The 26,765-nt window shown below is 36.2% G+C and overlaps 1 protein-coding gene across 3 annotated transcripts in view; it reads right to left on the reverse strand.

Moving 5' to 3' along the window:
* Positions 1 to 26,765, reverse strand: part of LOC139731433 (synaptotagmin-1-like) — a 106,850-nt gene that overhangs the window by 51,541 nt on the left and 28,544 nt on the right. For 2 of the 3 annotated variants that reach the window (XM_071642315.1, XM_071642317.1), the window contains exons 2-3: positions 7,674 to 7,964; positions 6,342 to 6,523 (exon numbers count right to left, since the gene is read on the reverse strand). In XM_071642315.1, the coding sequence (XP_071498416.1) occupies positions 6,342 to 6,523; positions 7,674 to 7,905 (414 nt within the window). In that variant the 5' untranslated portion in view covers positions 7,906 to 7,964. Of the gene's footprint in view, positions 1 to 6,341; positions 6,524 to 7,673; positions 7,965 to 11,985; positions 12,881 to 26,765 lie in introns of those variants that run through there. The other variant, XM_071642316.1, reaches the window with a different exon arrangement.

A 26,765-nucleotide genomic window follows, 5' to 3' on the forward strand; every position in this document is an offset into this window, starting at 1 on the left:
TTTCATTTCTTACTCTAATATTTATTTCAGGTTCATATATTCCATGTTTGGGTATAATACAGTTTCAAATTTAACTTTATGATGAAAAGTTGGCTCCTGCAACTATTAATGGTACTGCCCACAGTGTTATGGCTACAGTGGATATGATTGGAGGTCAAAATATTCAGAAGCACTTAGCACACCAGATGCCATGCATACCATGCAATGAAGCATAAACTCTCCAACCAATTTTTAATATTGTAGAGAATGAATATTAGATTTTTAAAGGCCATGACAACATTTGCTGACAATATTCTGAAAAAAAAAACATCCATCATGTTATGTGAAATAGTTCATATTTGTCATATCATGCAGGTTTCTCCAGAAATGTTTTAATTTTGCTTTAACTTCCTTACTTCATGGAAATAATAAACATTCCTAATTATGTCTAAGATGAAGTTATATTATTTTCAGTCATTGTCAGGGTGGTCTAGGAATGTTAATAAGTTTCTATCTACACTAGACAACACACATAAAGAGTGTATGTTTTCTTTTCCTTCTTTCTGTGATGTCTTTGACGTATGATGTCTTTTCTTTGGAGGAAAGGTGGCACTGTAAAAGGTAACATGCTCTTTTGAGTGTGTTCATTGAAATGTGTGTACAAAGTGTACGACAAATGAAGACACTAGGTGACATTAAGATGCATGATGTAGAAGCTGGAAGAAATTAGACTCTTAATAGTGAAGCACGTTAGGAAATCAGTTTTTTTGGGAACCCCCAAAAAGATTCAAGTATGGCGAGCTTGATTCTAAGCATATATATGGAAGGTTGTGTCTTTAATAAACTCAGTCACATATGGTGACCACTAATGCCTTTTAAATTCATGCTCTCATGTCCATGCATAATGTAATTGCAGACTTTCAAGGGGCATGCAATATCACTTTAATTTTGTCCATCTGTATGTATGTATGCCTCAATATATGCATGGAAAGCTACATGAAAAATGGACTATGTATCTTCCTTTTGCATCAAAAGAAAAAAAAACGTATAATGTAACACACCACTTTGCTAAATTGTATGTAAGTAAACAGTAAAAAACTTGATTCTTCAAAACAATCATATTTTTCAGAAATCTGAGTACTGTAAAGGCAGGTAATACATGTAGATAGAGGTGTTGATATTACAGTTTTACCTAGAGTGCTGGTAGTTGCAATATTCCTTCAGATAGATAATAGAACTTCACATTACACTTCTTGATTACTTTATTGTCCACTCTGGATATTCTTTGTACATTGGATATCACAACAAAATAAACATTCAATACATCACAGGTGCACCACAGATATATGACAGAGTACGAATAAAACTCACTAATATTAACATACGGTAACGTATGCACCATAATAACATAATACATTAACCCAACATTTACAACTATACAAAAACTATTAATATACAACTGTATATCACTTTCATATAATTATTCAACTCATATATATATTCATTAATATCCTTTCATACATCATCATTATACACCAAACAATATATCACCTACATATCCGTATATATATATATTTTTATAATTCACTCCAAAAAAATTCGAAAAAAAAAAAATATATATACCATTACCATGGCAGCGCCTTATCAAAATAACACAAAATGTGTCTTACATAACTACACCTGTAAATCATTACATATTCCAAATTTAAAATAACATAACTTAAATACTGTGGGAATAATTCACTCCACAAAATATTAGGAAAATTAAAATTACCATAGCAGTGCTTTCTCCATTATGTTTTGCCACTGAGATTCATAAAACGGTTTTACATACAATGAGTAACATTGCAGAGTAAAACAATAATTATAATGATAGTAGGTAAGTGAACTTTTATAAAGCACTCATTTTACCTTATAGAAAAAAAAAGTTACTCATGGTACTGTGGGAAACAGAAAATGAACTTATCAATGCCCTGCAAGGAAGTATGTAGATGCAATAAATATAATATCAATTTGACACTTAGGAAACATTCAATCTATGACAGTACAACTTGCACATACACGTCTTTGAAATCTGTCCAACTGTTGAACATTACAACTACGGAGGTGACTAGCCTCAGCCTGGCTGGATTCAGTCATAATTCATTGCAGGTTCTGATAGGCTGACAATTTTCTTTTGTAGCCATCAGCCACAGAGCACTGTAATAAAATATTTCTCTGATTGAAGAGTCTTCCTAACTTTAAACAATCAGTGAAAAATGAGGTCCTGAGAGGGTTGCTATTTGTAACTTTCAAATGTCACATTCTGTACATGAACTGTACTACACATGCTTTGTATAGGAGGAACTTTCCTGAGCGTGACTCATACAGTTGTACATGTATTATCCATCAGGGTATTGATACATATTGTATGCTCTCTGGCAAATTAGAAGTACACGTACATTACACAATCAAGTCTAGCCCAACCAAACCCAATAACGAGGACAGCATTGCACTGATGTATTGAGAGTACATTTATGTACAGCAATAGCCTTTGTACACAAGGTTGTGTGTTCATTTTAAAACTTTGAGAGAAAGTTGCCTATACTTCCATAACATTTCAAATTTTCAAGGTATAACATCCTTTGAAGTTGTCTCCCAAATTGTAACCCACGCAGTTGTCTGCTTGAGCTTCTAAAAGAGATACCTTCCGATGCATCCACTGATTCTCCACATGTAACATGTAAAGTATGTTTCTCACAACTCTTGAACAAAAACTGTGCACAAAAATTCTGTAGTTTAGGGACTCTTCTGATTTCCATTAGATAAAATTAGTATTTATTAAATAGAAATAAAATACAGCTTTAAAATCCAGGAGTGACAATGGCAGCATCCAATCTGAGAGCTTAGTTCTCAGTATGCTTCATTGCATGGATGAAAGGACTGGCCAGGGAATGTGCAGAATATGTTAAGGACTTACACTATTCATAAAGACATAAGCCAGAAAATGCCTCATATCTTTAGATGGCATGACAGAGGGTAAACCTCTTAATTCTCATAACATCACTCATCTTATCATATGATACGTGTATGCTGTAATTCTCCAGTATCATACAGAGAGCTCTCCAAGTTTGCATCAAGGCGATGATCTTCAAATAGATTTTCTTATAATACGAAATCACGGCATTACTTTTAACTATTCTTTCATGCCAGCAGTGAAAAATTGTTGTTGCAAAATGGCCATATAAGAATATGAATTTCATCTATTCCTCACTTGATAATCCGGAACAGTAGAAACAAATCCTAAGTGCAACAAATTTGAAGTAAAAAACAAAAAAACAAAAAAAACTCTTTACATGTAATCTTACCACTTTACAAAGATATTTTTGCTGGCTTATTCACATCCACCGTCCGTCATTACTCTCTAGAGCTAACTATATTCACAGAAATAATCACCTTGATTGCAGTTCCCAGTCAGAATAGTCATTTTCTAACCAAGCCATGATACAGAGTAGATTCTGTCAAACACAGGTACTCTGGTCTAAACATTTGCCATTGGGCAGTAGAACATACAATGTAGTTTGTGAGAGTACACAAGAGGGTGGCATTGCACAGGTGGTCATAATTGGGCGCTGCCAGCTTGTATACTCATATGTACATGAAACGGAGAGTTGCTTTACCCATATACGTACACAAGGCCCATACTCTTCCCCTGTGTGCAACTGTATGTGTAATGTGTGTATGTTTGTGAAAATGTGTTTGCATATGACAGAGGATAAAGGGATGTTAGGAAAAAGTGGATGAAATATGACTGTTGCTATAAGTTTTATAGTGTATCTGGGCAGTAGGCCTACACGTTGCTCACTCAATTGACATTGAAAATTACATGTTCAATTTAGCAATGCTGCCTATCTCTCCGCATTATTTGGCATGGTCATGGGCATCGTGACTTGATGTAATGTGTATTGCATACTCCAAAGAGGAATATTTTGAAAAAAACAAAAACAAAAACAAAACAAAATAAAAAGGCCTACGTACTGGTAATCCATTTGCAAAAACAATGAAACAGCATGTCATTTTCTATGCTGACATACCGGATTTCATGTGGGGTGATTTGCATGGGCCAATTTCTGCCACTGCTTTATTTACAAGAGCCCCACTAAATGGGAGAAACGCTTGTCCCCAGACCCCTCTCAATTAAGTGTACCCATTCTGAAATATGTGAAAAACATAACATATCTTTTATTCAGGGCATGCAAGGTGAAATGTCAAAAATCTATCTTGACCTATTAACCTTAACCATTTCAACCCTAACCATATCAATTATTTTACAACCAGCAGTAACTTGAAATACTGTAAACCTGAATCAGTGTCTTACTCACATTTTCTCCTGAAAATCAACACATTTTGTATTTGCATGATCCCTTGTTTCATTACTCTCTCCCTCTCCATCCCTCCCTCCTTACTCTCTCTCACTCTTTCTTTCTTTCCTTCCTTCTTTCTTTCTCTCTCTCTCTCTCTCTCTCCCTCTGTCTCTCTCTATCCCTCCAGAATCTTAGGGGATTTCTGCCACACCTTTTTATTTCATGGTGTCCTTTTGAATGAGTAGGCTTGTTCTGACATAATAGACAGGAAAGTAGGGATGAAAATGGATCTACTAGTAGATATGACCGCACACTGGGGAAAGATTGCATACATACATGTACATTTTACAATACATTGAAGTTAGTAAAGGTAAATAGGGTTATTGGCACTGTTATTGCATGAGGTAGTCATTAAAGGGGAAGGCTAATAACTGATCAGTGGGAATCAGTGGAAATGCTGGGAGATGATTGTTCCAATCCTTATGGGATTCATTCAAGAGTTCATTGTATATCTATTGTTGTGTGAAAATGATTTGCTTCAGAACGGTCTCATATTCACGTAATGTGCAGATTAATGCTCCGTCACTGACCAGGGACGCTAACCTGGAAGCATTAAACTGCACATTACTTGAATATGGGACCATTCTGAAGCAAATCATTTTCACACAACAATAGATATACAATGAACTCTTGAATGAATCCCATAAGGATTGGAACAATCATATCCCAGCATTTCCACTGATTCCCACTGATCAGTTACTAGCCTTCCCCTTTAATACCAAATATCAAAACTGTTTCATTGATTCACACTGGTAAGCAAAATTAAAAATGAAACAAGTAGTGGATGTGAAGGATAAATGAAAGGAATAAAGGTAGAGAGGTTTTTTTTTTCTTTTAGCAAAACTCACTCAAGCATACTATCTCTTTGAACTCATAGCAAAACAAGTGGAATAACACTTTATAAACAAGGAAAATGGTAACCTCATTAATAACAAGATTAGAACATAATGAAAGCACAAAAAGTAGTAGAGGGAAACTTCCTGTGGTAAATAGATGAGTATGTTAACTATACATGCATGCATAATATGAATATCAATTCTCATTTTTCTTGATTCAAATACATGACATACCTTCCTACCAATGAAACTCATCAGAACAAAAGGTAACACTTTATCATAACATACATTGTACTTCTAAATTCATCCATAATCCCATGACCAAGCATGCTGCAATAAGCTGATGAAAGCATTAAGATTACTTTACATATGACATACTGTATTAATCCTCACTTTTGAGGAGATAGATTACACACTTATTCTCTTTTTCCTTAATTTGATTCAATAACCCATCTGCTTTCAATGTATGTGACCTGCCATTAAAAAAAAAAATTAATAAATCCATAACTTAGAAAACTGTCAAATGGCATAACTTTTGTCCAACTTCATTTCCAAAAGTTAAACAAATTAACAGTAAGAATGGCAGCAATGAAATAACTGTGTTTCTGTCAAGAATCACCTAGGGATTTAGAGGTAGAATTAAACAAGCATGAGATTATACATTGAAATTAAATAGTCAATTCACAACAATGTAAAACTATAGTGTTCTTGATGAAAACTGCAAGTTTCTATCAAACTAATATTAAGCTTTGATATTTGCACGAGTGGTAGTCAAGGCATTCAACTTTTACATTTTCAAAAACTATCAAATGTCTAATGTTTTCAACCAGATCTCCTCTTGCAGTCTTCTTGGCTTGAATGTCTCATAAGTTATAATCCTAAAGCGAAGCCCTTTATATTCTATCTAACATAGAAAATCAAATTACATGGCTGTGCACCGACAAACCTATTTAGATCTGTCCACAACAATAACAAAAAAAAAGTTATGGAAGAATGACTATAACTGAATCTGCAACAAGAACAGCATGACAGTGTCCTATATATAATACTAAAAGTGCACAATACGCATACCTCATTAACTGTGGGAGGTTCAGTATAGTATCAAAGCTCAATGAAAACTCACCTTTTCTTTGTAGCTGTTTCCAAGCATCTGAACACTTTTGAGGTCTACTGCACCTTTAAGACCCTTCTTGGCATCTTTCTTTTTCCTCTTCTTGCAACAACATTTTTTACAAATACAGAAGCAGCAGCACAGGAGGATAAGGCCAGCTGCGATTGCAATGGCAACAACTGCCCATGTTGGAACTATAAATATATACAAAAACAAAATCATGAAAGAGATTATCTCCAGGAAAGATCAATTACTTTATATTTTCATTCTTGTTATGTTTTTCAACAAGTAGTTGCGATTTTTGTATTAAATAAATAATCAATGTGGTTTGAATGGAACAACACAGTGAATCCAACTGAGTTTCTTCATCACACTACATGCATGTGAAACTACAATTCATACCATACCATGTTTACATAGGTTCCCGAGTGATTTGCTCCACAACTGTCATTTAGAGTGTATGTTTCCTAAGCAGATCAGACTTCTAACATACTGGTTTGTACACTGTACAAAAACTAGAAATTGGTACAAGAAAATGCATATTACTGTGTATGTGCCAATATACTGGTTTGCGATATATCACTACTGACTAGGAATGTTATCTGTTTGCAGTACATGTACTATAAAGCTTTCATATCATGCTGTTCACCCATTGAGGATGGGCTGATTTTGCTACAACATGCATTTCCCCATAGACACTTGCCCAAGTATACTCGGGTACTCGGGACTGGTCCTCAACGGATTGAGACAATCTTACAATATGATTTGAAGCACAATTAGAATGGTTTCTTCACATCTGTTAAACTGAGCTGGCTGCAACAAGATATTATCATAAGACTAGAATTGAAGAGTTTGTTGGCAAAAACCGATTTAGTCCATTTTTGAAGATTTTGAAGTACCGTTTCTGTCATAAAGTACAAAATAATACCTTTTAAATGATATATTGGTCACTACATATAAAGGTACATTATTGAAGCTATGTTCAAAAGAAGCAAAAATTTTCGTATTATTCTCTTTATTTTTCTTGACCTTTAATCGCAAATATCTCCATTTGGCAAATATGGACTTATCGGTTTTTGCGAACAAACTCTTCAATTTATGCCAGCTGTTGGCACAAGTACTTTTTATAATGAATTTATCACTGGCTTCATGACCTCACTTTCCTACATTATGTATTTATAATGGTTTTAGTGAGATCAGGCTGCACTTGTCTACTATAGATAACATGACATGGACTATGGTACAAGCAGGTAACATTACTGAATAAAGGCTTGAAGGAAGTTTGAAAAACTTTCTTTCATCCATGTCTGCATATTAGATATGAAGCAAACATGATGTACTCACGAGGAATCTTCGAGACAAGATCACCAATCTTGTCCTTGACATTTCCTGCCATATCAGCAATCTTTGATCCTGCACCACCGCCTCCTGAAGCTCCTGTAGCTGCAGGGGAAGCTGCAGGGGAAGCTGAGGGGTTGGCAGCTGCCGACCCACCCTGGCCTTCTGCAGCCTGTGCGACTTCGCTGTCCGGTGCCGCCCCTTCCATCAGGTGACGAGTCAGGTAGGAGGTTGCCATGGTTACACGTAAGCGTTCCTTCTAAGGTTGGATGGACTTGGTTAGCAATACATCAATATCTGTGAGGGGAAAAAAAATCACAGACATTACGTCCATAAACATATCACTGGCTATAAACCAACACAAATTGACAGGCCACTGATTGAAAACAAGATGTTTTCCACCTCATGATTAGGGAAGAGCATGAACTATTATACATAGCCCTGTGGTTCATCCTTGCTAAAATCCGAACTCTCAAATTAACAATGTTCGGGTAATTTGTAATATCAATTACACAATGACTTTAATTAAAGGAGCAATTAGCCAACTTCACATCCCACCTGTGCTGATGCATGGTAGTCACATTAACAAATTGGTCATGGATATATGATTCGGCACGCCGTACACCTGGGTACCGTTGTAACCCGGGGTACCGCGTTGTATAGCGCTTTCTCATGCCCATTATATATAATACGTATTCGAATTCAGATACGCCGATTCCGAATTCGGATACGGCAAAGTCGTCGCAATGAACTAGCACCATAGGTGTTTTTCGAAGTAATTTCTAGCACCACACCGTTTTGTAAACATCATCTACCGTAACTTTTATTTTCAGAAAAAAAAAAATCACCGAAAGCCCAGAAAATTCACCCCAAAATCAACTGTATTTCTTCAAAATTTGATCATGGGGGCTGCCATCTTTATAATCTTCTACGCGTGCGCGAATGGTCGATAATAAGAGATGAAATGCGAAAGAAAAAGGTTCAAATTAAATAATTGGAATTTATTTCTTAGATTAATAAAATATTTACGTGGATTTCTGATGTTATCATTAAAAATATTTCATTAAAATGATTTTCTTATTTCATTTTGTATTCATTAATTTACGGGGTAGTAGACTGGCAACTTCGTCTGCAATTGATTATTACACGTACACTGTGCTACGTAATTATAAGCACGAATGCTAGCATTGAGCCAGCGCAACGGCCATAGTCATGGCGTCTGCGTGCAGTGATGGCCGAGCTAGCAGCGTATACAAGGACCTACTCAAATCTCGCAAAAAACACAAGAAACTCAATAGAAGAGGTAAACTAGAGAATGCCAGGGAAAGGGTGGTAGGTAAGCTTGGCGAGGATAAGATCGCAGAAATTCTTGATGCTTTTTTAATGGCCCAAGGTGGTGACAACACTGCAAGTGCAAGCGCAGAAACCCAGCGCAAGAACAAGGAGAGAGCAGATGGAGTAATACTAACATTATTAGCTCAAGGTCTCTCACAAATTGAAGTCATCTCCATTCTGCCTGTCCGGGGATACCGTGTTTCACGACTCGCTAGGTTTGATCCCCAAGAAAATAATTATCAGTTACATGCATTAATTGTTGCATAATCACAAATAAGAAAACATTTTTGTGCATAATAATACTAAAAAATATTTTGACACATTTTTTGGTAAGCCAGGGTACAGCGCTGAAAAAAAAATAATTAATTCAACAAAATGGCGAATTTTCATTTGGTACCCCAGGGTACCAAATATTGCATCATATCTGCCCAGGATATTTCTTCATTATGATGTATGCTGGTATCAAAAGAATTGTATTTCTTTGCTATCATTCCTTTATTCTGATTGAACAATCAGTTTATCAAGAAGTAATATTTGAAGATGCATACTGAAATTTGAATCAGTAAAATGAGCACATGCATGTGAAATCATTGGCTCACTCTTTTGTCACAGATTTCTGGGCACTGTCTTATAATCTGATGCATCAAAGGTGAAACTGCCGGTTACAGAGTTGCCCATATTGTCAACAAAATATTTGAAGAGTTTGTGGGATTAACAATGACTGCAAGCACTTCCGGATCATTGGTGGTGGTGCTACGTTGATTTGGAGGTGATAGCCACTTCTGGGCCCCATTGCTAGAGACTCGACTTGTGATCAAATGCAAACTCACATCAAATGCAAGTATCGCCCACAAATTGCATTTCATCTTTGTGTTCTGTTGCATGAGGAGACTTGCATTTGATTTTCATTCATTATTCAGATTTAAATCATGGTGGACAAGGCTAGTCTGAAATTGGCCGCAATAAATCCCATCAAATAGCCACAGCGCATCTCTGTAGATCAGGTTGTTAGTATTGAAAAGTATGTATATAAAAGATCCAAATATGTATCAAATACTTGAGTAATGACGTTTTACAGAACACTACTTTCAAGATCAAAATGGCTAAGATACCTTGATTATATACAGAATTTGCTTGTTCGAAAAATAAATCACGTTTATGCTGACTTCAGTCCCTGAAAAACACATTCTGTGATATGATGTTGAAATCAGTTAGTAGGACTATGAGATCATCAAAAGAAGTTCTGAGTTTGTCAGCAAAGGAGTTTTTATGATCGCATTCATTGCAGTTTGTAGGGTACACTTTTACTATTTCCTATGTGTCTGAATTCTGAGATCTCTACTAAATTTAATAGTCAAATACTATGCTGTAGAGAAAAATAAATTGCTACATCAAAAAGTGTATTTCAATTTTGCAGGGTTTTCATTGCAAAGTCACCTACATAGAGCATTACACGTATCATATCTCTATGAACACTTTGCTGCAGCTAGCTACATGTATCTACGCATACGTACATGTGCATACCATACCAATGCTAACTTTGCTAGACGATGATCAAAGGGGGGGGGGGAGGGGTTGATCGTTCGCTTCGGGACTATTACAGACGGAACTTATCATCAACAGACTACATTTGTGTAGTTGATGAAAATTGACCTGCATATAAATTCTGCATTGTTTTAGCGACTGTTTTTACTTAACACAATCCTATAAAGCTTTGCTGAACAAACCTTTGCCTTTTTTTTTTTTTTTTGCTACAATGTTGGCAATTTTATTGACCATCACAAATCAAACACAACTTTGCTTTTGATTAATTTCTTTACAAACTTTTTTGTTCACAATACATAGGAATACATAGGGTGTAACCACTTTGGGCCACGACCTCTCCCTTTTTTTTTTTACCCCTAAAGTGGTACCAGAAAAAAAAAAAATGATAATAATTATGTGGTTCGCCGATTGCATTGAAGTTGTTCCAAAGTGGATTTTTTTTCTTTTTCTTTTTTTTTTTTGCTTGTCAGCTAAAAGAAATCGGACAAAAAGCCATGGTGTTCTGTTTGTGAAGCAGCAATATGTTAGTCAGAAGAGAAAATGAAAAATCTCACCAAATATAAGTGGATGTGATATGTCAACAGGTTAAGTTTCCAGTTTATGGTGCCACCCAAACTGTGGCATTAAAAACTCTTTGGGTCACAAAAACAATTTAATTCACACAAAAAAATGAAAAAAAAAATGAAGGGTTTGTTTCGGACATTTTGCTGATGAGAATATTGACTCCAATACCACTACCACTTGCTATCTGTATACAGTGTAACTTGAAGAATTTGTTTCAACACAATCATTGGCTTGACACAGTGTATATCACAGAGAATGACACACTTCTGCCACAGAAAAGAGAAAATAAATGCTCCACCATACTTCTCAAAAGTCATTGATAACACAGGAAAGAAATGTGAACTTGCCAAAAATGCAAAAATAAAGTCTGGAAGTGGGCATCACATCTCCCAACATAACAGATTATACACAAACCACACTAGCATCTGAATAGTCATATTTTAGTCATCATCATGCTGTTGAAATATTGTTGGCTACAGAAGCAGAATGTCACAAGATAACTGTTATAAATGTAAAGGATTTTGAACAAAAAGTTATGCAGTCAATGTGAATCCTCTACAGGAGCATGTTTTCAAATTTCCAAACACTGCTGCCCTGACCATCTGCTACACTATAAAGCATTCAAAATGATGGAACACTTTAATAAATCCACAATTACAATGTAGTCATGAGACTAAAATTTATCAATAAAATAAATACAGATTCTATGAAGTAATCAAATATACAAGTTTACAGCACTAGAAACAATCTGAGCACAACAGTGTATAATGGGAGACAAAATGCAGTATATGTACGGCTGTACACCATATTCATGGCATGCGTGTACAAATAGTATGCCTTCTACGTTTACACACTACCGCTTTGTCAAACATACATGTACACGCAGTAACTGCTCACAGCTGCACCAGGATGCTAAAATAACCACTATCTGCTCCCGTAGACTAGGCACATTGCAGAAACCATCTCAGCAGAGAAAAAATGGAAGGTTAGGTTGCAATAATTCTTTGCAGACTGACATCTACAGGTGCTAAGGAATCCTTTAGGATACAGTTTCACTCTCAACAGTGGCGAAGCACACTAAAAATTGCTCAGTCAGACAGCCGTCATGTAATAGTGCGTGCAATTCCTGGCTGAGGCATCTGTGAAGGATGACGTCTTTTGATAACCACTGTCAGGTTCCCAGCGTATTGCATGTACACCTCTCTGTAAGACAACAATCATCTGCCGCTCTGTGCTACATGCATGTATCCGTGCAGTTCACTGTCAGTGGTTATGGCTGTACAAAATTCATCACAGGAGAGCCTGAACCTGATAGACTCACATCTGTTCTGACTCTGCTCTGTTTATTAAAAGTCTCTGGGTGAAATTTTCTCTTTGTCGTACTTCACACACTCAGGCTTGGGCATAATTTAGTAATCTCCACCATCATCTCATTAATTAGGCATGCACACATAGGTGGAGAGGGGAGGTCGAGAAGTGGTCGATAATGATGCAGTGTCACAGAATCTTCCAATTCAGCTTCAGGGGGGATGCTGCTTGTATAATGCTACAAGCAGGAGGGACTGAGTCAGAGAAAGGAAATCAATAGTTGATGTTAAGAGACCAGCTGTCACTGTTTCTCTTGCACATGCATTATGGGGATATTCAAATCATATGGGAAGTTCATGTACATAATGTATATACATATGTATGCATGAAATATGAAATGGTATGATACTTTACGTACCTCATCAGGTTAAAAAAAAAAAAAAATGTGTGTGTATTTTGGATCACTACTGTATGACACCACTATAGGCCTATACACTGTTATTGCAGAATAGAGACTACAGAGAAATAAAGTAAAGAGCAAGTGATAGAAAATCAACAATGGTTACACTTCAAATGATGACACCAGATACTGTTTGGACACCGTACATACAAGGGGAAATTATTTTCTCTCTCTCTCTCTCTCTCTCTCTCTCACTCTAAATCTAAATCTATCTATCCATATATATATATATATATATATATATATATATATATATATATATATGGATAGATACATTTAGATATACATACTTGTATTTATGTATATTAAATTCAATACAATTCAAGAGTTTATATATAAGTACCAGGTATATATTTTTTTTTACTTCATGTACACTGTGCAATGTCTTAACTGTTGCTCCTTCAGTACTGTAAAGTGAATACTTTTGCGCAACTAATTTTTCGTGCTCAGCCTGGTAAGAAAAGTTTCCTGTGTTTCAATTCAGGGGAATCACGACATCAACTATTGGAATATATGGCAAGCAAAAATATTCATGTGCTTTTATTTTCCTGCTAGTTTCTGGTTGTGCGAAATACACAAAACATTTCAACACCATGAAAATTTCCACTTTTACAGTGGGCCTATTAGATGTATTTTCACTGGTATTACCATGTAGAATGTACTCATTTGATGCCAATTTGTTTTCCAATAACCATTTTCATGTCCATACTTGTAGCTGGCATCACTGGCACTCAGTTGAATATAAAATGTGTGGACCATCATGTTTAGATGTGAACATTTTACATGTGTGCCACTATCTCATGGTTTACCCCACCCTTTCATTTAAGATTCTGTGTATACTGTGTGCTTGCATATCAAAAAACAGCAATTAATGTTTGCAAACTGTTCTTGACATGTACATGCAGTAGGATACACAGTTACTGTAGGCTGCACAAAACAAAATCCTTATGCATTTGAAATGTGATCCATACTACTTTTGTTGTCATCTTTACATCTGTTGTAGCAATAATTGATAAAACACAAAAGAGCTTTTTCAATTAAAAATTTTGATTGATAACAAGCATACAAATGTACTGTACATGTACATACAAGTGTACATATGTACACATGTACATGTACTGTACATTCATTTTATAATAGTCTACTGTACTGTCTACACCATATGTTTTTGTGAGTACATTGTTTTATACATGTATTTCACAAACTGGAATATGTTTATAGACAATTCTGTGAGTGGTTGAATTCTCAGTCAAGAACCATAAAAACAGAATGAGAAATAACTATTATCCTTTTTGGAAAAAAAAATGCTAATGTTAACAAGTATTCATAAGACAAAAAGAGCTCTTCCGATTAAAGATATTAATTGGAAACTACATATCCCAATCTATAGAAACTTATCAATGTCATACACTATGTTCATGTACAGTATTCTACAGTACTGTGTACACCATTTATTTTTGTGAGGGTAATATTTTGCAAATTGGAATTTTTTAGACAATTTTGCAAGTGACTGTTGAATTTTCAGTCAAGAACTATACAAACAGAATTAGAATAAGTATCATCCCTTTTCAAAAGAAATTTTAATGACTAACTTACCATTCAGACAATATACAACACATTTGTGCTATGGGAATCAATTGTTAAATGCTACAAATACTAACAACTAATATCTAGCATTGAACAGAATACTTTTTTCATGTTATATTTCAGTGGTGTTTATTTTCACAAATTTCTGAAGTCAATCAATATTCAAAGAGATAAAATCACTGCAAATCTACCATGCATGCAGTACCTTTAGTGGGGTGGCTTAGTGAAATTATCGTGACACGGCGGACAAAAGCATGATTTTTTCACCAAAGGTACTTCATGATGTACCTTCTCAAAAAATAGGGTGCTCCAAGAAAATTGATGCTGGGAAGGAGGTCAGAGGTCAAAGGTCAATGACCTTTATTTGTGAAATAGGTTTTTGGCTATTTCTCAGGTCAGGAATATCCAATCTGGATAAAACTTGGCAGGAAGAATATTGAGAACAAGTAAAATATTTTGATTGAATTTGGGGTGAATTTTCCAAAGGTCAAAGGTCAAAGGTCAATGAACTTTTTCTAAAAATCATGTTTTTGTTTATTTCTCCAGGTAGGAAGATTCAATTTTCACAAAATTTGATATGAACGTTATATAGAAGGTACCAAGAGTATAAACCAGGGGTCAAATATAATTGTTGATTTGTGCGTTGCCATGGCAACCCAAAACGAGGGTTTTTGATTGAAGTTAGTTACAGGAGGCTATTTTCCAGTTTGGAAGAGATTCCATTTGAATAGGTACAACTGATCAACGGGATGTATAGAGGTTTGAAATACTTTTCATTAGTGTTAAGTGGTATGTTGCCATGGCAACTACATATATAGATTTTGGTTAAACTTAAAGGAGACTTCAGAACTTATGAATTTGAAGAGATTTCCATCAGGGTTGGTATAATTGATCAACAAAAAAGTCGCCAGACAAAGATTTGTCACCTTTATAGCATGTGGGTTGAGTGAATGCAGCAACAATAGTAGAACACATCAGTGAGAGTTTGAGGAAAATTGGACAATCCGTTCTAAAGTTATGAATTTTTGAAGTTTCTGCTCATGCAGTCGAGGCTGGATGAGAAGACTACTATACCTTGTAATGTCACATGTGTACAACGATATAAAGAATGAATAAAGAAAATTCAACATAAATTATTTTCGCTTACAAAAGGATACTCGACTTCTCTTTCAGAAGGCAGGGGGAATAATTTTACCCTTGACATACGTAAGTAGCAAGTCAAAGAAACTATGTGAACTTTATTCAAAAAGTATGGTTTTGTGAAATTCTCATTTCATTTTCCTTAGAATGTGTGCATGTGACATCATACACTGTGGTAGTCTTTTCATCCAGCCGCGACTGTGCAGATACCTTAAAAAATCATAACTTTTGAACGGATTGTACGATTTTTTCCAAGCTTTCTGTGATGTGTCCTACTAATATTGTTGTATTCACTGAATCCACGTGCGCATGAAAGTGGACTTGTCCTTTAAGGACAGATTCTGAAAGAGCAGACTGTAAGCTTTAAAATGATGTATCACACAATTCAAAGGGATTCCCCTAACCTATCTAAATAATAATACCGGTACTGGAAAGAAAGCACACACTCTGGATAAGTATGAACTGAGAAAAGAGGCTGCATTGTCTATTTTAGCGTTTAATCTTTACCAAGCTGTCTCATGTCATTATGTTCATCTTTTCTTCCCCCCTCCAATTTTCATTTGAGTTTGCCATTATTAATTTTTGATGATAAGAACGATGCCACAAGGCATTGTTTCTTAAAAATGCTTCAACTGCTCCTTCAGGTCCAAAATCTACATCAATATATATTATTTTCCTGATCTCCTCAACATTTTCCAAAAATAAAGCATACACCTTTTATGCACTGAGTCCTCCTTTTTGTGGATAATTAAAGGCAAAAACCCAAAATTAGTGCTTGAAAATTATTCTTAAGTGTAAGTTACGGATACAAAGAACCTCTGTAAAAAATGAATCTGTATAATCAATGTTAAGTATTGTTAATAACACAAAATGTGAACAATATTTCTATGATAACATGTTTCCAGACTAAACCGTCCGCATTTATGCTTTAATGAGAAAAATACTGATATCTCTTTATATGTTTGCTTTGATTGCAAAAACTGTATATGGTAGGATGTCTTGTGATACAACTGGGGGGCATTTCATGAAGCGTTTTGTCAGATATTTCGTCTGACAAAATGTTAAAAGCTACTGAAATCCTTGCATCTGATTGGCTGAGAGCATTTTTGTCCGACAAGTTGTCGGACAAAAATGCTTCATGAAATGCCCCCCAGGGGGGCATTTCATGAAGCAGTTTGGTCAGATATTTTTCTGACAAACTGTTACAAACTACAGAAATCCTTGCATCTGATTGGCAGAGAGCAAATTTGTCCGACAACTTGTCGGACAAAATGCTTCATGAAATGCCCCCAGACCTACACATATTATGCATAAAATGTGATATCCTGAACATTTTTTTTTTCAAGTCACTCTCCCAAAAGTGTATAATATAGGACCTTTAAGTTTTTCTTGTGTTTGTTCCTGGCAGATTACTAGTACACAAATGCTCCAATCCATGATGACCTAACGGAAATTAAGGAAATTAAAATGAATATACTGAAAACCAAAACTACAAATACTAATAACTTACTTCATTCTTCTCTCCCCACCCCACCCCACCCCTTCTTTTTGGTTTCTTGATATACTCGTAGATCTAGCTGACTTTGATAATTGTCATTATGTAACATCATCTTCAATTGACAAGGCGATAAAACTTAACAATCATTTCATTATGCTGCTCGACTAATGGGGTTAGTTGAACTATATTGTTTTTAATGTACTATACTTTTTCCTCCTATCAATCACATGTATTTTGGGTGGAATGTATTTTGACATAAAGCATCATAGAATCAACCGCCTTTGGGGTCGGGAATTTTGTCATATCATATTGTGATTTAGATTCTGCTCTATGCCGATTTTGTTTTATTTCTATCAACTTTTTAAACTTCCCCATAGACTTTGTTCACCAGCCAACTACATCCCACCCTCTTTGGATAATGTGAACCAATCAAACATTGCTTTTACTTTTTAATAACATGTCTATACATAGCTATCAGACCAAAAATATTCAAACCGCTTTAAGTCTTTATGAGTGAAATTACAAATATCAATATATTTTTAAAAATATTCAAATTGTCTAAATTCAACTTCATCTATGAAAATAGACTTTTAACCTTTTTAAACATTTGAATAACCCCCACAAGAAATAAGAAACATATAAAGAGGGGAGGTGCGGACTATAAAAATTGCTTACGGGAACCAGGTAATCCCTGCGCTAAACCTATGGAATTCACACAATCTTGGAGGAAACGGGTTAAATTTGTTAGGAAATATGTAGGTCAATACCCAAAACCTTAAGTTCTCAATGGAATATGCAGCTCTTCTACTGGTAAACTAGTAGTTCTGGGAGAAAAAATGAACTGTGACATAGTCCTACACCTGGCTCAGTCATTGCCCAAGATTTAAAGTATCTGAGCCAGAGTCACATGTCACTCTTTGCCATTTCTCTACAGGAGGTAGACAGTACTAAAAAAATCCTTTACCAGAAATTATAGGAAATTATTTAATGAAAAGGTGCTTAAGAAAACTGGACTATTCCAACACACCTCCCTCAGGTCTGCAACACAGACTAACCACCTGTTACCATAGGAAAACCAGTAAAAATGGTGTATTACTGTAAACATGCACACAATATGTCGTATTATGGGTCTGAATTTTAAGACTAGCAACCATGTACATTGCATTGCATTGTACAGAAACCTGGCGAATGCCCTGTGTATAGTCTTTGAATTCAGACACTATTGTTATGTACAAATTAAGGGCATTTTCTCATCTTTTCTGTTAGCGGATTTCTTGGAGCACCCCCTAATTTTGATCCTCATATATATACAAATGTCTGAGGAAAAAATGACACTTTTGTCCGGCGTGTCACGATTATCAGTATATTTGTCACTAAGCCACCCCACTACTTATGGTACATGTAAATTTTTAAAAGTGACAACTACTTTCTGCTTTGGCTATTTTCGACTGCTCTCCTACTGTAAAAATGGTGTGAGTAATCCTTCACACTAGCGTGAATAAAATGAATTTTGTATGTTTTCAATTATGCCGAATCAGGACATTAATTACTCAAACATATGGCATGCAATTAAATATTCGCCTGCTTTTAATTTTGCCCTAGCTTCTGGTTGCATGAAATGCGCAAAACTTTCCACATCACAAAAATGTCCACTTTCTTACTTATCTGATTAATCTATGCTTTGAAAAATTTGGTGGTTTAAACGTTATTGCAAAACCATTTCTAACTGTAAATTGGCATGCAAATACTTGCAAAGTCAGCAATTACTGAGTCAACAGAGTGCATTAATTTCAGTTCATATATTTTGTAGGCTTTAACATTGTCTTGTCCCAGTTGAACTACACAAGAGCATTGCAGAGTGACATGCGCTAGCAAGTTCTCTAAAGTTGAACATTAAAAGAATTGACACTGTTGAGCAATGCTTGTAGTCTAACAAAATGTTAGCACTATTTGAGAATAAAAAAACATTTAAAATTGGTGTTTAAAATGGACTGTAAACCAAATTTAATCGTTGCCACTCTACATGTTGTAATACTTACATGAGATACGGTACACATGTGTACAACATTGTAGGTGATATACAATGTACACCAGTGTGTAACATACGTGTACTGTACAACATCGCTCAGTACTCCTGGTTAATCTTCTGTAAAATGCTCTACTGTGTAGGAACTTTTAGCATCCTTGCAACTACATGGATACCTAAAGACAAAATAATTGGCATGAGCCAGGACACTCAAACTTGTATCATGCAACTTAATTCAACTGTATATTCCAGTATCAGAAAAACATGAAAAAAAAAAAAAAACGGCGAGCAGCATATTGCACACACTTGCTTGTATTGAAAGAGACAGAATATGAGACAGGAACAACCTTTCATAATTTACAAACCAAATCAAACTCAAGCTTTCATGAGAATTCAGGTCTAATGTCCATACATGTATGGCGACACTCAAAAAAAGAGAGAGAGAAAAAATACACACGATTTTACTGCAAGCTTGACAGTATGGGCAAAATAATTCTGATGCAAATTGTCTGTCACCTGCATCTACTACCACTGATGGCAAATAGGATAAAACTATCATTCATCATCTCCGCCAAGGGAGGAGGTTATGTTTTTGTTACAGTTGGTTTGTGTGTTTGTTTGTCCTTGTGCAAAATAACTCAAAAAGTGGTTAACGGATTTGGATGAAACTTGCAGGAAAGGTTTAGAATGATACAAGTAACAGATTAATAAATTTTGGTAGTGATCCAAGAATTTTGGGGGAATTTGTGACGGATTTTTGATATTTTGGCAGGTAGGGTCAATGAACTTGGGAGTTCAGGCTGCGTGTATTTGAGGTTTGCATGCGCGCACTAAAGTGCGTGCTCTAGTTTCTACTAGGGCGAGGCGCGCCGTGCAGCTGAGGGTTTATGACTTAACAAAGGCTTCTATATCAGAAAATCGGGCGACTTTCAGCACACAATGCTATAAGTGCGTATCTACAGGTAGAAATCACTGAAATCTCTATGGAAGAACAAGATCAGTGGTGGAAATGAGCTGCATGCTTGGCGGAGGTCTGCGCTCTCAGAGTGCTTCTCTAGTTCTGGTATGCAATCATGAGAAGATGGAATTCTGATATACTTCAGTAAATCATAAAGGAATAGTAGGCACTTACAATGTACAGTGGTACTTTACTTTTTCATATCTTGCAAATCATTTAAAGCTAAAATTATACATTTAATTGTTCACCAACAACATTATCAATGCATCCACTTAACATCAACTTGCAGTACCCAATTAATTGGATTATCTTTGCTAGTGCTCACCAACACAAAAGTCTACCGACGACTAATAGCAGATATTGAATTCACTATACATACAATGTATACAGCAGTATTCTAAGGCATTACACTTGATCTATCCAGCTTATTTTGAGACCCTGCATCTCACATTTCTAAAGCAGACAGAATACATAATGTGCCACAGATCATGATAAATCATCTGCACTTCAAAAAAGTCAACTGCCACACACAGCATTTTGGAGGTACAGTATTATACATTATGTTTACACCAAAATATTCTTGTGTTTGGTGATATGCAAGCATGTAACAATAAAACCATGTAAAAACTATCTCTGCCTAGCCCTCCTACACACATGTCAATAGAGAGAATTAGAATTGATTTTTTTTTCTTCTACAATGCATACCATAGTATTCTCCCTTTTCTCCCAGTATCTCTCTCTCTCTCTCTCTTTCTCTCTCTCTCTCTCTCTCATCGTACCTATCCCTGAAAGCTGTTTTTGTATTGACGTCATAGGATTGAGCTGCACACTGCAACGCACAAATATAGAACCATACATGCCTTTGCCTGTGCAAAGCAGTGGAGTGCTAATGTATGCAGCACTTTTCCTGCACACACTACTGTACCTGCATGCATCTAGACTGCACACTGTACATGATACGATGGCCCAATTGCCCATTATGCAGGTTTCATATGGCAGCCTCAATGCAATGAGATTTCTCGACAATATTGAGACGAGGTGAAGACAATTACCCTACTCTCCATGTATCATTGCATCTACTAGTAATAGGACCCACTGATACCTCGAACATACACAATATATCTCATTTCTGAAAAATTAAACTGTTTACCATGCATTCTTGAAAGATTTATTTTGCAATGCACTTTTAATGCATTAATCAAGTCATGGGATACATACAGTATATTGGTGATAGATATTTTTAAGTTTGTGAATAGGTTCCTCCCTGCAAATTTCACACAATTTGAAGTGTCAAATGGAGAGATAACCTTCACAAATTTGAAATATAATCCCAAAGCCTTGCACCATTCTGTCATGATCATCAAATGCATTCCATTTCCATCTAGATTGTAATCACAGTGCTACCACTTACATAAGAAAAAATAAATAAAAAATAAAAAAATAGGAAGAATTGTTGCATTTAAGCGTAACCTCCCCCACCTTGAAATATCCCTGGTCCTAATTTTTTTCTCACTTTTGATTGGGCGCGACTGAATTTGCTGTGCCGAAAACCCAAAAAGTGTTGCCACAATATTACGGACAGTTTCCTGCTGTAAAATACTGTATACGCGGTTATTTTCGCGAATTTCGCGAGTTTCGGGTTGGTCGCGAAATTAAAAACACGCGAAAATATTACCCCGTCATACCTTATGTACAAATCGATGACAAAATGCATCCAACGCTGGCCAGACCAACGCGGCTGTTACACCGGCCAGTACGTACACACACTCCTACTAGTACGTATGCTATGGGGCTGCGGACTGTAGTATTTAGGATCACGACAGGGTAGAATCGCGGACAAATATCAACTTGATATCAAAAAATTTCTTCAATTTGAAGACTTACCAGTAAAGTTTAAGTATTGACAACAGGGTTTGTGCAACGTTTGGTTCTGCCAATAGTCCCTTTCTGTTAGAATTGATGACTTAATGTGACTCGGTCGAGAGGAACCTGAGAGAGCTTGAGAGCCATGCTGAATTGATGGCCAGCGCATGTGCACACATCACATGCACACAAATTTACAGATTTCTGTGTGAGTATGCGCTGGCCGTCAATTCAGTGTAGCTCTCCCAGGTTCCTCTGGACCGAGTCACATGAAGTCATCAATTCGAACAGAAAGGGACTATTGGCAGGACCAAACGTTGCACGAACCTTGTTTTCAATACTTCATCTTTACAAGTATGTCTTCAAATTGAAAAATTTTTCAATTTCAAGTTGATATTTGTCCTCGATATTCCCCTACAGTCCGCGGCCCCATTATACGCTATGCGTACGGGGCTGCTGGTCGCAGTTACGTGCTACGTTTGCCTACGCGAACGAACACCGGCTCGACGTGGTTGGGTGAGGCCAAGGGATGCATGTAAAACTTTCACTAGCGCAGCTCTGAAAATTTGTCATCTACATTTCGTTGCAACATTTGGTAGGTACTTGTGAATGCCGTGTGTGAGTGTCTCACTGCAAGTTCCCGTAATTGTTTTATTTTATAAATCCTCTACTGTGTCTTTTCTATTGTCATGTTTGGGAAGTCACAATGCAAATGGAAAAACGTTACGAGTACGTTGGCAAGTGTTTGAACGTGTTTCTCAGGCTTGGCAGTAGACCCTACTACTAACGTTACTAGTATCGCGAATTTAACAACACGCGAAAATGCCACTGATACCGCCATTCGCGAAAATATCTGTACGCGAAAATATTGGCGTACACAGTATGTGCTACAAGTGGTTTCAGCAAGGTTTAACATAGAATATTTAATATAGATGGAGTTCAACCATTTTTTTCTTTTTCGTGCCGAGCATATTCCCAATGCCACTTGTGTGACTGATATCACTACACTAATATTGCTGCTCAGCAAATGAAACCGATGCTATGGTCAATGCGTCCTCTGTTGAAACTAGAACTATCACTCATTGTGATTAATATACCCCCACCCACAACTGAGGAAATTAGCTCAACCATGATTTTTTTTGAACTTTTTAATGAAAAAAAAATTACCAATGCAATGCACTGTCCAACAGTAAATAAATGTATTGCTCACTGTTAGTCAAATGTCCCACATCTCAAGTCAAGTGCTCAAAAACGGAGTGAGCAAGATAAATAAACTGAAGATTTCTATGATTTTTATTAAAAATTGTAGAACCATGGTGCAACACAATGTTGGATATCAAGAAAAAAATGAAGTTTTGCACAACTATATATCATAGCCATCACATGTGCCAAATTTCAAGCCAAATGCTAACAGGATGAGGGGCTTAGTTGAATTCACAATATTAGTGTATCATTTTCATTTAAAATATACTGTTACCATGGCAACATATTTCAACACTGACAAAAGAGTTTTTGCACATCTAGGTAATGTAGAGGTAACATGTGCCAAATATGAAGCCAAAATGCTCTAAACATAGAGAGTTAGGATCTAATCGAAATGTTTGTATGATTTTCATTCAAAATGCACTGTTACCATGGCAACACATTGTTCAACAATGATGAAATACAAAGTTTGCATATCTCTGTACTACAATGGTTGCATGTGCCAAATTTCAAGCCAAATGCTAAAAGACTGAGGGAGTTACCTGAATCCACAATATTTTATATTTATTTTCATTCAAACTATGCTGTTACCATGGCAACACAATGATCAACAATGACGAAAGGTTAAGTTTGCACATCTACATACCATAGTGGTCAGGTGTGCCAAATTTCAAGCTAAATGCTCAAAGACTGAGGGAGTTGGCGGAATCCACATGCTTTTTGGTGAAAAAATGTTGTTACCATGGCAACGCATTGTTCAACAATATTGACAGATTAAGTTTGAACATCTATATGCTTTAGTGGTCACCTGTGCCAAATTTTAAGCCAAATGCTCAAAGACTGAGGGAGTTAACTGAATCCAAAATATTTTTGCATGATTTTCATTCAAAATATACTGTTACCATGGCAACACATTGATCAACAATGACCAAAGATGTATGCTCATCTACGTACTATAGTGGTCACATATGCCAAATTTCAAGCCCAATGCTCAAAGACTGAGGTAGTTACCTGAATTCACAATATTTTTGTATGCATTTTAGTGAAAAGCTGCTGTTACCATGGCAACCCATTGTTCACCACTGACAAAAGCTTAAGTTTGCACATCTATATGCTATAGTGGTTGCATGTGCCAAATTTCAAGCCAAATGCTCAAAGAGTGAGGGATTTAACTGAATCCACGATATTTTTGTATGATTTTCATTCAAAATATGCCATTACCATGGCAACGCATTGATCACCACTGACGAAAGATTACCTTTGCACATCTACGTACCACAGTGGTAATGTGTGCCAAATTCTAGCTAAACGCTTAAAAGACTAAAGAAAGTTAGCTGAATCCACAATATTTTTGTATGTTTTTTGGTTAAAAAAAAACTGTTACCATGGCAACGCATTGTTCATCACTGACGAAAGATTAAGTTTGCACATCTATATACTACAGTGGTCATGTGTGCCAAATTTCAAGTCAAATGCTCTAAGACTGAGGGAGTTAACTGAATCCACAATATTTTCATATGACTTTCATTCAAACTATGCTGTTACCATGGCAACACATAGATAAAAAATGACGAAAGAGTAAGTATGCACATCTACATACAATAGTGGTCACATGTGCCAATTTTTAAGCCAAATGCTTGAAAACTGAAGGAGTTAGGCTAATCCACACATTTTTGTATGATTGGTAAAAAAAAATTCTGTTGCCATGGCAACAGATTCATCACCACACACATTATGTGTTTTGCACAAATATACATTACATTGATCGTATATCCCAAATTCAAACTGAATTGCTACAAAACTAAGAGATTAGAGCAATCCACAACATTTTGTAAGATTTATATGAAAATCTTCCATTGCCATGGCAACGCATTATGAAATACTCACAAAAAAGGTCTCTTGCACATCTGCCTGTGATAGCGGTCACACATGCCAAATTTGAAGTTGATTGCTCAAAAATGAGAAAGTTGTTCGATCCACAAGTTTTTATGAAAATATGCCGTTGCCATGGCAACGCATTATGCGATACTAATGAAAAAGGTGTCTTGCACATCTACCTTTGATAGCAGTCACACATGCCAAATTTGGGGTCAATTGCTCAAAAAATGAGAGAGGAGTTTGATCCAGATTTTGCTAGATTTTTAAAAAATTTGCCGTTGCCATGGCAACTCATTATGCAATACTAACGAAAAAGGTGTCTTGCACATCTCCCTTTGATAGCAGTCACACATGCTAAATTTGGGGATAATTGCTCAAAAAAAGAGAGAGTAGTTCGATCCACAAGTTTTTACGAAAATATGCCGTTTCCATGGCAACGCATTATGCGATACTAACGAAAAAGGTGTCTTGCACATCTACCTTTGATAGCGGTCACACATGCCAAATTTGGGGTCAATTGCTCAAAAAATGAGAGAGGAGTTCGACCCACAAGATTTTGCAACGTACCGACCGCCCGACCGATGTTATCGATATAATACATACACAACGCACAACTCATCGAAAACAAAGATTTAATGCAGCGTGTGCACACGGTAGATCAGACTTCTTTGCATGGCCATATTTGAATAACGTAATCGGCATAATCGGTGCACTTTCAAAGGTCAAGCTGTCGACCATGCCGTGGTACACTCAAGCAGCGCATGCCACAGAACTCTCTGTGGCACACGCACAGAATTTGATCATGCATTTGCGCACAACTGCATCGTTCAAATCTGATATTTTGAATTATTTTTGATTGATTTTGAATGGTCAGGGGTTATGCTAGAAATTGCAATTTTTCTGCTCCATGGACTTATTGCGAGAGCTCGCTATGGACTTATGTACCATTCTATAGTCTAAGCATACACACGTATGTGAGTATAGAATGTATAAATTAATTTTCATTAGTTTTGTAGAACTCTGTGATGTGGTTTAGCGCTGTTGGTGACGAGGCCGGTGGTCTGACGCCGTGCTTTGCATGGCATCTGGTCGAGCTGACCTAACGCATGGTACCATGCAATCAGTATTACCTATCAAAAGGGACAGTATACATTGTAGTCATTTTTGCTTGTGAGTACAGTGCTCACCCATTAATCAGGAAGTGCTTAATAAGTGCAACAAAACTTGATGCACCAAATTTTTCACGTTATTTCCACTGCTTAATCGGAACCATAAACTGCTTATCAGGACAAATTCTGGCTGAAACACTTCCACTGTCCATCATTAATGTCTAAAAATAACTAGAACTATCACTGGAATGTGATTAATACCCCCACCAACAACCCAAACCTGAGTCAGCTCATTCCTCAATATAATGTTTTGTTTTGTTTTTTATTTCACTGAATAAACGATGTGGTTACCATGACAATGCATTTTTCAACATTGGCAAAAGATGTGTGTTGCTCATCTAAAACTGTATGTACAGTGGTCATTTGTGCCAAATCTCATGTCAAATGCTCAAACACTTGGAGTTAGCACAATCCACAATATCTTTGTGATTTCTAAAATATTACCATGGCAACACATTTGTGTGACAATAAAAGATGAAGTTTGCACAATTTCATTTCATAGTGGTCACATACATGCTAAATTTAAAGTAAAATGTTTAAAAACTGAGGGAATAAGCTCAATCC

This window comes from Diadema antillarum, unplaced genomic scaffold (genome assembly GCF_040938485.1).
Source record: "Diadema antillarum isolate AM-2024a unplaced genomic scaffold, OU_Dant_1.0 seq00000371_RagTag, whole genome shotgun sequence".
In the NCBI taxonomy this organism is placed as follows: domain Eukaryota; kingdom Metazoa; phylum Echinodermata; class Echinoidea; order Diadematoida; family Diadematidae; genus Diadema; species Diadema antillarum.